General features: G+C 46.9%; 1 protein-coding gene across 1 annotated transcript in view; it reads right to left on the bottom strand.

Moving 5' to 3' along the window:
* LOC127927689 (MICAL-like protein 2) overlaps positions 1-13,914 on the bottom strand; it is a 54,506-nt gene that overhangs the window by 14,677 nt on the left and 25,915 nt on the right. Inside the window, exons 8-15 of the mRNA XM_052514384.1 lie at positions 12,074-12,276; positions 8,203-8,542; positions 7,481-7,606; positions 7,099-7,286; positions 6,950-7,017; positions 6,385-6,417; positions 4,112-4,407; positions 105-178 (exon numbers count right to left, since the gene is read on the bottom strand). Of these exons, the coding sequence (XP_052370344.1) occupies positions 105-178; positions 4,112-4,407; positions 6,385-6,417; positions 6,950-7,017; positions 7,099-7,286; positions 7,481-7,606; positions 8,203-8,542; positions 12,074-12,276 (1,328 nt within the window). The remainder of the gene's footprint in view (positions 1-104; positions 179-4,111; positions 4,408-6,384; positions 6,418-6,949; positions 7,018-7,098; positions 7,287-7,480; positions 7,607-8,202; positions 8,543-12,073; positions 12,277-13,914) is intronic.

Raw genomic sequence — 13,914 nt, 5'->3', positions numbered from 1 at the left:
CTCTCTCCTCACCATCTGACCCCAACACCCCCTCACCAGGTCTGACCCCAACACCCGTCCCCCCTCACCAGGTCTGACCCCAACGCCCCCCTCTCTCTACTCACCAGGTTTGTCCATGAGTCTCCTCAGCTCCTGCTCTACACTGGGCTGCTGTTCCTCCAAGTCCTGTGTCTTCGCTCTGCACACACACCTACCAGACACACACACACACACACATACACATACACTACATACACATACACATACACATACACATACACATACATACCCTCATACACACACACGTTAGAGGACTAGGAAATATCTGCTGTCTGTATTTTTGTGGTTCTGTGTGTGTGTCTGCATGTGGTTCTGTGTGTATGTCTGCGTGTGTGTGTGTGTGTATGTCTGCGTGTGGTTCTGTGTGTATGGGTGTGGTTCTGTGTGTGTATGTCCGTGTGTTCTGTGTGTGTGTGTGTATGTCTGCGTGGTTCTGTGTGTGTATGTCTGCGTGTGGTTCTGTGTGTGTATGTCTGCGTGTGGTTCTGTGTATGTATGTCTGCGTGTGGTTCTGTGTGTGTGTGTATGTCTCAACTGGTTCTGTGTGTGTCTGTGTGTGTGTGTGTGTGTGTGTGTATGTCTGCGTGTGGTTCTGTGTGTGTATGTCTGCGTGTGTGTGTAGGGATGTCTGCGTGTGTGTGTGTGTGTGTATGTCTGTGTGTGTGTCTGTCTGTGTGGTTCTGTGTGTGTATGTCTGCGTGTGGTTCTGTGTGTGTATGTCTGCGTGTGGTTCTGTGTGTGTATGTCTGCGTGTGGTTCTGTGTGTGTATGTCTGCGTGTGGTTCTGTGTGTGTATGTCTGCGTGTGGTTCTGTGTGTGTATGTCTGCGTGTGTGTGTGTGTATGTCTGCGTGTGGTTCTGTGTGTGTATGTCTGCGTGTGGTTCTGTGTGTGTATGTCTGCGTGTGGTTCTGTGTGTGTATGTCTGCGTGTGGTTCTGTGTGTGTATGTCTGCGTGTGGTTCTGTGTGTGTATGTCTGCGTGTGGTTCTGTGTGTGTATGTCTGCGTGTGGTTCTGTGTGTGTATGTCTGCGTGTGGTTCTGTGTGTGTATGTCTGCGTGTGGTTCTGTGTGTGTATGTCTGCGTGTGGTTCTGTGTGTGTATGTCTGCGTGTGGTTCTGTGTGTGCATGTCTGCGTGTGGTTCTGTGTGTGTATGTCTGCGTGTGGTTCTGTGTGTGCATGTCTGCGTGTGGTTCTGTGTGTGCATGTCTGCGTGTGGTTCTGTGTGTGTGTGGTGTCTGTGTGTGGTTCTGTGTGTGTATGTATGTCTGCGTGTGGTTCTGTGTGTGTATGTCTGCGTGTGGTTCTGTGTGTGTATGTCTGCGTGTGGTTCTGTGTGTGTATGTCTGCGTGTGGTTCTGTGTGTGCATGTCTGCGTGTGGTTCTGTGTGTGCATGTCTGCGTGTGGTTCTGTGTGTGCATGTCTGCGTGTGGTTCTGTGTGTGCATGTCTGCGTGTGGTTCTGTGTGTGTGTGGGTGTCTGCGTGTGGTTCTGTATGTATGTATGTCTGTGTGTGGTTCTGTGTATGTATGTCTGCGTGTGGTTCTGTGTGTGTATGTCTGCGTGTGGTTCTGTGTGTGTATGTCTGCGTGTGGTTCTGTGTGTGCATGTCTGCGTGTGGTTCTGTGTGTGTATGTCTGCGTGTGGTTCTGTATGTATGTATGTATGTCTGTGTGTGGTTCTGTGTGTGTGTGTATGTCTGCGTGTGGTTCTGTGTGTGCATGTCTGCGTGTGGTTCTGTGTGTGCATGTCTGCGTGTGGTTCTGTGTGTGCATGTCTGCGTGTGGTTCTGTGTGTGCATGTCTGCGTGTGGTTCTGTGTGTGTGTGGGTGTCTGCGTGTGGTTCTGTATGTATGTATGTCTGTGTGTGGTTCTGTGTATGTATGTCTGCGTGTGGTTCTGTGTGTGTATGTCTGCGTGTGGTTCTGTGTGTGCATGTCTGCGTGTGGTTCTGTGTGTGTGGGTGTCTGCGTGTGGTTCTGTATGTATGTATGTATGTATGTCTGTGTGTGGTTCTGTGTGTGTGTGTATGTCTGCGTGTGGTTCTGTGTGTGTATGTCTGTGTGTGGTTCTGTGTATGTATGTCTGTGTGTGGTTCTGTGTGTGTATGTCTGCGTGTGTTCTGTGTGTGCATGTCTGCGTGTGGTTCTGTGTGTGTGTGTCTGCGTGTGTTCTGTATGTATGTCTGTGTGTGTGTGTATGTATGTCTGTGTGTGTGTCTGTGTGTGTGTGTGTATGTCTGTGTGTATGTCTGCGTGTGGTTCTGTGTGTGTATGTCTGTGTGTGGTTCTGTGTATGTATGTCTGCGTGTGGTTCTGTGTGTATGTCTGCGTGTGGTTCTGTGTGTGTGTGTGTGTCTGCGTGTGGTTCTGTATGTATGTATGTCTGTGTGTGGTTCTGTGTATGTATGTCTGCGTGTGGTTCTGTGTGTGTATGTCTGCGTGTGGTTCTGTGTGTGCATGTCTGCGTGTGGTTCTGTGTGTGTGTGGGTGTCTGCGTGTGGTTCTGTATGTATGTATGTCTGTGTGTGGTTCTGTGTGTGTGTGCATGTCTGTGTGTGGTTCTGTGTGTGTGTGTATGTCTGCGTGTGGTTCTGTGTATGTATGTCTGCGTGTGGTTCTGTGTGTGTGTGGGTGTCTGCGTGTGGTTCTGTATGAATGTATGTATGTATGTCTGTGTGTGGTTCTGTGTGTGTGTGTCTGCGTGTGGTTCTGTGTGTGTGTGTATGTCTGCGTGTGGTTCTGTGTATGTATGTCTGTGTGTGGTTCTGTGTGTGCATGTCTGTGTGGTTCTGTGTATGTATGTCTGTGTGGTTCTGTGTGTGTGTGGGTGTCTGCGTGTGGTTCTGTATGAATGTCCGCTATGTATGTCTGTGTGTGGTTCTGTGTGTGTATGTCTGCGTGTGGTTCTGTGTGTGTATGTCTGTGTGGTTCTGTGTGTGTATGTCTGTGTGTGGTTCTGTGTATGTATGTCTGCGTGTGGTTCTGTGTGTGCATGTCTGCGTGTGGTTCTGTGTGTGGTGGGTGTCTGCGTGTGGTTCTGTATGTATGTATGTCTGTGTGTGGTTCTGTGTACAACACATGTATGTCTGCGTGTGGTTCTGTGTGTGTATGTCTGCGTGTGGTTCTGTGTGTGCATGTCTGCGTGTGGTTCTGTGTGTGTGTGGGTGTCTGCGTGTGGTTCTGTATGTATGTATGTATGTATGTCTGTGTGTGGTTCTGTGTGTGTGTGTATGTCTGCGTGTGGTTCTGTGTGTGTATGTCTGTGTGTGGTTCTGTGTATGTATGTCTGCGTGTGGTTCTGTGTGTGTATGTCTGCGTGTGGTTCTGTGTGTGCATGTCTGCGTGTGGTTCTGTGTGTGTGTGGGTGTCTGCGTGTGGTTCTGTATGTATGTCTGTGTGTGGTTCTGTGTATGTATGTCTGTGTGTGGTTCTGTGTGTGTGTGTGTGTATGTCTGCGTGTGGTTCTGTGTGTGTATGTCTGCGTGTGGTTCTGTGTGTGTATGTCTGTGTGTGGTTCTGTGTATGTATGTCTGCGTGTGGTTCTGTGTGTGCATGTCTGCGTGTGGTTCTGTGTGTGTGTGTGGGTGTCTGCGTGTGGTTCTGTATGTATGTATGTCTGTGTGTGGTTCTGTGTATGTATGTCTGCGTGTGGTTCTGTGTGTGTATGTCTGCGTGTGGTTCTGTGTGTGCATGTCTGTGTGTGGTTCTGTGTGTGTATGTGTCTGCGTGTGGTTCTGTATGTATGTATGTATGTATGTCTGTGTGGTTCTGTGTGTGTGTGTATGTCTGTGTGTGGTTCTGTGTGTGTATGTCTGTGTGTGGTTCTGTGTATGTATGTCTGCGTGTGGTTCTGTGTATGTATGTCTGTGTGGTTCTGTGTGTGCATGTCTGCGTGTGGTTCTGTGTGTGTGTCCCTGTCTGCGTGTGGTTCTGTATGTATGTCTGTGTGTGGTTCTGTGTATGTATGTCTGTGTGTGGTTCTGTGTGTGTGTGTCCTGTGTGTATGTCTGCGTGTGGTTCTGTGTGTGTATGTCTGTGTGTGGTTCCGTGTGTGTATGTGAGACTCACATGTAGACCAGTTCAGACTCTCTCCTCATGGACACCTGCTTGTTTCTGATGAGGTTGAACCATTCCACCATCAGGTCATCCATCACCACATCCTCTTCTCCCTCTGACACACACACACACACACACACACACACACACACACACACACACACACACACACACACACACACACACACACACACACACACACACACACGATTACCAACACAGTGGAATTTAAAAGCAGACTTCAAGATATTAAAGACATATTGACAGAGTTCAAGGTCATGAAACACTTGAGAAATATTAAAGACACTATTTCCCCTAGTCTCCTCCCCCCCCCTCCCTCTCCCCCCCACCCCCTCCCCCTCTCTCCTCCTCCTCCCTCCTCCCCCTCCCTCCCTCTCTCCCCTCTCCCTCTCCTCCTCCCCACCCCTCTCCTCCTCCTCCTCCTCCCCCACCCCCACCCCCTCTCCTCCCTCCTCCCCCACCCCCCCTCCCTCTCCCTCTCCCTCTCCAGCCACCAGGGCTGTTTTTATTTCCTCCTACCGCCCGTCAATCCCACAGAGACAGGAAGCTATCAGAGACTTCATTAGAGCCAGAAGTGGTGGAAATTCACTTTTTGGGTCACATCCCCTCAGGCGACACCGACCCCAATCTACACCCCTTCCCTCCTCACGCTCAATCTCCCCTCTCCCTTCCCTCCTCACGCTCAATCTCCCCTCTCCCTTCCCTCCTCACGCTCAATCTCCCCCTCTCCCTTCCCTCCTCACGCTCAATCTCCCCCTCTCCCTTCCCTCCTCACGCTCAATCTCCCCCTCTCCCTTCCCTCCTCACGCTCAATCTCCCCTCTCCCTTCCCTCCTCACGCTCAATCTCACCCTCTCCCTTCCCTCCTCACGCTCAATCTCCCCTCTCCCTTCCCTCCTCACGCTCAATCTCCCCCTCTCCCTTCCCTCCTCACGCTCAATCTCCCCTCTCCCTTCCCTCCTCACGCTCAATCTCCTCCTCTCCATCTCTCCCTCTGTGTGAGTCTTACCCTCTCCCTCAGAGTCTTACCCTCTCCCTCAGAATCTTACCCTCTCCCTGTGAGTCTTACTTACCTCTCCCTCAGAGTCTTACCCTCTCCCTCTGTGTGAGTCTTACCCTCTCCCTCTGTGTGAGTCTTACCCTCTCCTCAGAGTCTTACCCTCTCCCTCAGAGTCTTACCCTCTCCCTCTGTGTGAGTCTTACCCTCTCCCTCAGAGTCTTACCCTCTCCCTCTGTGAGTCTTACCCTCTCCCTCAGTGTGAGTCTTACCCTCTCCCTCAGAGTCTTACCCTCTCCCTCAGAGTCTTACCCTCTCCCTCTGTGTGAGTCTTACCCTCTCCCTCTGTGAGTCTTACCCTCTCCCTCTGTGAGTCTTACCCTCTCCCTCTGTGTGAGTCTTACCCTCTCCCTCTGAGTCTTACCCTCTCCCTCTGTGTGAGTCTTACCCTCTCCCTCAGAGTCTTACCCTCTCCCTCAGAGTCTTACCCTCTCCCTCAGAGTCTTACCCTCTCCCTCAGAGTCTTACCCTCTCCCTCAGAGTCTTACCCAGACACTCCCTCAGTGTGAGTCTTACCCTCTCCCTCTGAGTCTTACCCTCTCCCTCAGAGTCTTACCCTCTCCACAGGAGTCAGTGTGTGAGTCTTACCCAGGTCAGACACTCCTCTGTGTGAGTCACCACCACTCTGTGTGAGTCCCACTACTCTGTGACAGTCTCTGAGGAGTCTCTTCCACAGTACCCCTCTGTGTGAGTCTTACACACCACACACAGACAGTGACAGACACACACACCCTCTGTGTGACAGACCACACCACAGACAGACACACCACACACAGACACCACACACAGAGACAGACAGACACCACACACAGTGTGACACAGACACACCACACACAGACAGACACCACAGACACACACCACAGACAGACACCACACACAGACACACTTACAAACACAGACCACTCACACACAGACACACCACCACACACACACAGACAGTCACACCACACACACCTCACACAGACACACCCTCACACAGACACACCACACACACACACCTCTGTGTGAGTCACACACACACACCACTGTGTGACACACACACACAGACACAGACACAGACACACCACACACCACAGACAGACACACCACACACAGACACACCACACAGACACACCACACACACACACACACACACCCACACACAGACACAGACACACACCACACACAGACACAGACACACCACACAGACAAACACACAGGTGACTTACCCACACCCACATCCCCTCTCCAGTACAGACAACCTACACACAGAGGTGTCTTACACAGACAGAGTCACACACCCTCACACAGAGACACTTCCACAGACAGGACAGTCCACCTCACAGGACACTCACAGGTCAGACACACTGTCACACCAACTCATTAACACACACACATCTCACCACACACAGACACAGGGACACACCACACCACCACACACAGACACACACACACACAGACAGACACACACACACAGACACACAGACAGACACACCACACACAGACACACACACAGACAGACACAGACACACCACACACACACACACACACACAGACACACCACACACCACACCAAACCACACACAGACACACCACACACAGACACACCACACACACCACACACCACACACAGACACACACACACAGACAGACACACCACACCACACACACACACACACACACACACACACACACACACACACAGACACACCACACCACACACACACACAAACACATTAATATAAACACACAGGTACTAACATCCCTCATCCCGTCTCCATGTATTAAACCTACTGGTTTAGGTGTCTTGGTGTCTGTGTTGGAGCCGTTGGCTGTCGTTGAGCTCTTCCCTGTCAGGACGCCTGGTAGAGGAAACACAGCAGAACACTGTTATGGGGAGCTGGGGAAGTGGGTTTATGTCTGTCTGTGTGTCTCTCTCTTACCCCATGTCCCAGGGCCGGTGTTCAGAGGGCTGGGTGAGGAGGCTTCTGGGGGGCTGGAGGGAGACAGAGTAGACCCAGCAGGGACTGAAGCCTGGGCGTTTCCTGATCCACCGGCCCAGGGCCGAGACAGGGTTTCAGCCTTCTGAATGTCAGGGTGGAGGGGAGAGGAGTCTTTAGGTCCTACAGGCCTGGCAAGAGAGAGGAGGAGGGGAGAGATGGGGGTGGATTAGAGAGAGGAAGAACAGAGGGGAGGAGAGCGAGAGAGGAGAGAGGAGGAGAGGAGAGAGATATAACAAGGTCAGTCTCTTCCTTTCCTTCCTGAATACAATCTAACCTCATTTTCTCACAATTAGTTGTTTTCCTTCCCCAGGTTCTCTCTCACCTTTCGTACGAGAGTCTGAGGATCAGTAGGACTGAGGAGGAGGAGGAGGAGGAAGAGGAGGAGGAATGGTCATCCGGGGCTAGGGGGTGGGACTGAGCATGGACTTCATGCTGCACTAGGGGACGGCTTTAGCCCCGACACACCGCAGGTCTGACGAGGAGGGAGGGGGAGGGTCTTCGATCTCCGGTGGAACATCAGAACAGAGCGGCTCGGAGCGGCATGAACAAACCGCCTGCAGAACGGATGAGGGGTGGAAAGACGAACGGATGAGGGGTGGAAAGACGAACGGATGAGGGGTGGAAAGACGAACGGATGAGGGGTGGAAAGACGAACGGATGAGGGGTGGAAAGACAAACGGATGAGGGGTGGAAAGACAAACGGATGAGGGGTGGAAAGACAAACGGATGAGGGGTGGAAAGACAAACGGATGAGGGGTGGAAAGACAAACGGATGAGGGGTGGAAAGACAAACGGATGAGGGGTGGAAAGACAAACGGATGAGGGGTGGAAAGACGAACGGATGAGGGGTGGAAAGACGAACGGATGAGGGGTGGAAAGACGAACGGATGAGGGGTGGAAAGACAAAACGGATGAGGGGTGGAAAGACAAAACGGATGAGGGGTGGAAAGACAAAACAGATGAGGGGTGGAAAGACAAAACGGATGAGGGGTGGAAAGACTAAACAGATGAGGGGTGGAAAGACAAAACGGATGAGGGGTGGACCCTTCCACAGCGGCTGGGACCTCACACCCAGGTGACCCTTCCACAGCGGCTGGGACCTCACACCCAGGTGACCCTTCCACAGCGGCTGGGACCTCACACCCAGGTGACCCTTCCACAGCGGCTGGAACCTCACACCCAGGTGACCCTTCTACAACGGCTGGAACCTCACACCCAGGTGACCCTTCTACAACGGCTGGAACCTCACACCCAGGTGACCCTTTTACAACGGCTGGAACCTCACACCCAGGTGACCCTTTTACAACGGCTGGAACCTCACACCCAGGTGACCCTTCTACAACGGCTGGAACCTCACACCCAGGTGACCAGACCTCACAGATTACTAGTGGACCAGTGACAACACAAGTGGAAGTAGGATAGAACCAAGTTGGAATAGAACCAAAGTAGAACAGAATAGGAGTATGGTATAACAATAGTGGAACATGGAGTTCTGTAGAATAGAGTTCTACATAGTATTTTAGAGTTCTGTAGAGTAGAATATAGTTCTACATAGTATTTTAGAGTTCTGTAGAGTAGAATAGAGTTCAGTGACAAGAGAAAATGAGCAGCAGGTGGAATAGAAACAGAACATAGTGGAACGGAGACAAGTGGAGCGAAACCAGAGTAGATGTGAATATAAAGTAGAATGCAGAATATGGAGTAGAATATGGAGTAGAGTAGAATATAGAGTAGAATATAGAGTAAAGAGTAGAATATATAGAAGAGAGTAGAATATAGAGTAGAAGAGAATATGGAGTAGAGTAGAATATGGAGTAGAGTAGAATATGAGGTAGAATATAGAGTAGAGTAAAGAGTAGAGTAGAATATGTAGTAGAGTAGAATGTAGAGTAGAATATAGAGTAGAATATATATTAGAGAGTAGAATATATAGAAGAGAATTTAGAGTAGAGTAGAATATGGAGTAGAGTAGTAGAATATGGAGTAGAGTAGAATATAGAGTAGAGAAGAATATAGAGTGGAATATAAAGTAGAATATAGAGTAGAATATGGAGTAGAGTAGAATATAGAGAAGAGTAGAATATGGAGTAGAGTAGAATATAGAGTAGAATATAAAGTAGAGTAAAATAAAGAGTAAATAGTAGAATATATAGAAGAGAGTAGAATATAGAGTAGACGAGAATATAGAGTAGTATATAGAGTAGAGTAGAATATAGAGTAGAAGATAATATAGAGTAGAATATGGAGTAGAGTATAATATGGAGTAGAAGAGAATACAGAGTAGAGTAGAATATGGAGTAGAGTAGAATATAGAGAAGAGTAGAATATGGAGTAGAGTAGAATATAGAGTAGAGAAGAATATAGAGTAGAATATAAAGTAGAGTAAAATAAAGAGTAAATAGTAGAATATATAGAAGAGAGTAGAATATAGAGTAGATGAGAATATAGAGTAGAATATAGAGTAGAGTAGAATATAGAGTAGAAGATAATATAGAGTAGAATATGGAGTAGAGTAGAATATGGAGTAGAAGAGAATACAGAGTAGAGTAGAATATGGAGTAGAGTAGAATATGGAGTAAAGAGTAGAATGTAGAGTAGCATATGAGGTAGAATATAGAGTAGAATGTAGAGTAAAGAGTAGAGTACAATATGTAGTAGAATGCAGAGTAGAGTAGAATATGTAGTAGAGCACAATGTAGAGTAGAATATGGAGTAGAGTTGAATATGGAGTAGAGTAGAATATAGAGTAGAGAAGAATATGGAGTCGAATATCAAGTAGTATATAGAGTAGAATATGGAGTAGAATAGAATATAGAGTAGAGTAGAATTTAGAGTAGAGTAGAATAGAATATAGAATAGAATATAGAGTAGAATATGGAGTAGAGTAGACTATGGAGTAGAGTAGAATATGGAGTAGAATGCAGAGTAGAATTTGGAGTAGAATGCAGAGCAGAATATGGAGAAGAATGCAGAATATGGAGTAGAATATGCAGTAGAGTAGAATATAGAGTAGTAGAATATAGAGTAGAAAATAGAGTAGAGTAGAATATAGAGTAGAATGTAGAGTAAAGAGTAGAATATATATTAGAGAGTAGAATATAGAGTAGAAGAGAATATAGAGTAGAATATGGAGTAGAGTAGAATATGGAGTAGAGTATAGAACATGGAGAATATGGAGTAGAGTAGAATATAGAGTAGATAAGAATATACAGTAGAATATAAAGTAGAATATGGAGTAGAGTAGAATATGGAGTAGAGTAGAATATAGAGTAGAGTAGAATATAGAGTAGAATATAGAGTAGAATATAGAGTATAGTAGAATATAGAGTAGAATATAGAGTAGAGTAGAATATAGAGTAGACTATAGAGTCGACTATAGAGTAGACTATAGAGAAGAATATAGAGTAGAATATAAAGTAGAGTAAAATAAAGAGTAAATAGTAGAATATATAGAAGAGAGTAGAATATAGAGTAGAGTAGAATATAGAGTAGAGTAGAATATAGAGTAGAGTAGAATATAGAGTAGAATATAGAGTAGAATATAGAGTATAGTAGAATATAGAGTAGAATATGGAGTAGAATATGGAGTAGAATATAATATAGAGGAGAGTAGAATGTAAAGTAGAATATATAGAAGAGAGCAGAATGCAGAGTAGAATGCAGAGCAGAATGCAGAGCAGAATATGGAGTAGAATGTAGAATATGGAGTAGAATGCAGAATATGGAGTAGTAGAATATAGAGTAGAGTAGAATATAATATAATACAGACATAGAGTAGAGTAGAATAGAATATAGAGTAGAATATAGAGTAGAATAGAATATAGAGTAGAGTAGAATGTAGAGTAGAATATATAGAAGAGAGTAGAGTAGAATATAGAGTAGAATATATATATTATAGAGTAGAATATAGAGTAGAGTAGAATGTAGAATATAGCGTAGAATGCAGAGTAGAATGCAGAGTAGAGTAGAATATGGAGTAGAATGGAATATAGAGGAGAGTAGAATGTAGAGTAGAATATATAGAAGAGAGTAGAGTAGAATATAGAGTAGAATATATTATAGAGTAGAATATAGAGTAGAGTAGAATGTAGAATATAGCGTAGAATGTAGAGTAGAATGCAGAGTAGAATGCAGAGTAGAATGCAGAGGAGAGTAGAATATGGAGTAGAATGCAGAGTATGGTAGAATATGGAGTAGAATTCAGAGCAGAATATGGAGTAGAATATGGAGTAGAGTAGAATATAGAGTAGTTGAATATAGAGTAGTAGAATATGGAGTAGAGTAGAATAGAATAGAGTAGAATATGGAGTAGAATATAGAGTAGAATAGAATATAGAGGAGAGTAGAATGTAGAGTAGAATATATAGAAGAGAGTAGAATATAGAAGAGCGTAGAATATAGAGTAGAGTAGAATATAGAGTAGAATATAGGAGTAGAATGTAGAATATAGCGTAGAATGTAGAGTAGAATGTAGAGTATAAAGTAGAATGTAGAGTAGAATATAGAGTAGAATAGAATATAGAGTACAATATAGAGTATAGAGTAGAGTACAATGTAGAGTAGAATAGAATGTAGAGTAGAATATAGAGTAGAGTAGAATATAGAGTAGAATATAGAGTAGAATATAGAGTAGAGTAGAATATAGAGTAGACTATAGAGTCGACTATAGAGTAGACTATAGAGTAGAATATAGAGTAGAATATAGAGTAGAATGTAGAGTATACTTACTTGGAGGCAGGTTTGAGTCTGGATCGCCAGTCAGCAGGAGAGCTGCTGTTGTCTGCTGTTGCTAAAGAGAGACAAGACAATATACAGCCCCAAGAAACATGACATCAGCCATAATAGCCACAAATAATTACCACTGAAACGTGAAATGTGGATAACCAACTAGACAGAGAGGGCAAAAGGTGCTCACCCATAGTGTTGCTGGGAGAAGCAGCTCCGGGTGCTTTATCCAGGGTTTTGTTCCACAGGCCTGTTCTGCTGGCTGGGGTCGGGGTGGAGGTGTTGGGGGTGAGGGGGGCGAGGAGAGACGGGTCTGCTTTTAGCTTAACTCTGCCCCCAGTCTCCTTTTTAGGAGTCTCCGTCTCTTTCTTAGGCGTTTCAGCAGGGGCAGGTCTGAGAGAGGGAGATCTGGGGGTCGAGGGGAGACAGAGAGATGCCTTTCCAACATCGAACAGACTCAAATAGTATTTCCTCAAATCTTAATTAACGTCTCGCTTCCATCTCATACACATTGGAATAGAAGGTCCCTCCCCTCAGGTAAGAGGATGCAAGGAAAGCTGAATTGAGGAAGGGCCATTGCCCACAACTGTATGCTTGAAGTGCTATGCCCTTATTTTACCAGCAGAGGTCGGGCTCTATTTTTTAAAATTTATTTAACCTTTAACTAGGCAAGTCAGGTAAGAACAAATTCTTATTTACAATGACGGCCTATTAAGACACTGGGCCAATTATGCGCCGCACTATGCCCCCCCCCCGAAAGACCATCATGTAAAATACGAATAATAATAATAATAATTTTAATAATAAATTAATAACAATAATAAAAGTAATAATAAATCAATTGGGCGGCAGGGTAGCCTGGATCTGCCCTCTTATTTATACATAGAGGTTATGGGGAGGGCCAGTGTGGGGAGGGCCAGTGTGGGGAGGGCCAGTGTGGGGAGGGCCAGTGTGGGGAGGGCCAGTGTGGTATGTAACTGATCCTGACACGCTCACTATGTGTTCCGGTACCTTAGAGCCCCAGGATAACCCCCCTCTCACTATGTGTTCCGGTACCTTAGAGCCCCCGATAACCCCCCTCTCACTATGTGTTCCGGTACCTTAGAGCCCCCTGGATAACCCCCCTCTCACTATGTGTTCTGGTACCTTAGAGCCCCTGGATAACCCCCCTCTCACTATGTGTTCTGGTACCTTAGAGCCCCCGGGATAACCCCCCTCTCACTATGTGTTCTGGTACCTTAGAGCCCCTGGATAACCCCCCTCTCACTATGTGTTCTGGTACCTTAGAGCCCCGGGATAACCCCCTCTCACTATGTGTTCTGGTACCTTAGAGCCCCGATAACCCCCTCTCACTATGTGTTCTGGTACCTTAGAGCCCCCGATATCCCCCTCTCACTATGTGTTCTGGTACCTTAGAGCCCCTGGATAACCCCCCTCTCACTATGTGTTCCGGTACCTTAGAGCCCCCAGGATAACCCCCTCTCACTATGTGTTCTGGTACCTTAGAGCCCCGGGATAACCCCCTCTCACTATGTGTTCCGGTACCTTAGAGCCCCGGGATAACCCCCTCTCACTATGTGTTCTGGTACCTTAGAGCCCCTGGATAACCCCCCTCTCACTATGTGTTCTGGTACCTTAGAGCCCCCCGGATAACCCCCTCTCACTATGTGTTCTGGTACCTTAGAGCCCCCAGGATAACCCCCCTCTCACTATGTGTTCCGGTACCTTAGAGCCCCAGGATAACCCCCCTCTCACTATGTGTTCCGGTACCTTAGAGCCCCCGGGATAACCCCCCTCTCACTATGTGTTCTGGTACCTTAGAGCCCCGGGATAACCCCCTCTCACTATGTGTTCTGGTACCTTAGAGCCCCCGGATAACCCCCTCTCACTATGTGTTCCGGTACCTTAGAGCCCCGGGATAACCCCCTCTCACTATGTGTTCTGGTACCTTAGAGCCCCCGGGATAACCCCCCTCTCACTATGTGTTCTGGTACCTTAGAGCCCCCAGGATAACCCCCCTCTCACTATGTG

The sequence above is a fragment of the Oncorhynchus keta genome, unplaced genomic scaffold (assembly GCF_023373465.1).
Source record: "Oncorhynchus keta strain PuntledgeMale-10-30-2019 unplaced genomic scaffold, Oket_V2 Un_scaffold_17310_pilon_pilon, whole genome shotgun sequence".
Taxonomy (NCBI): Eukaryota; Metazoa; Chordata; class Actinopteri; order Salmoniformes; family Salmonidae; genus Oncorhynchus; species Oncorhynchus keta.
Note: the sequence above shows the minus strand (reverse complement) of the source record. Positions and strands in the feature narration are given on the sequence as shown.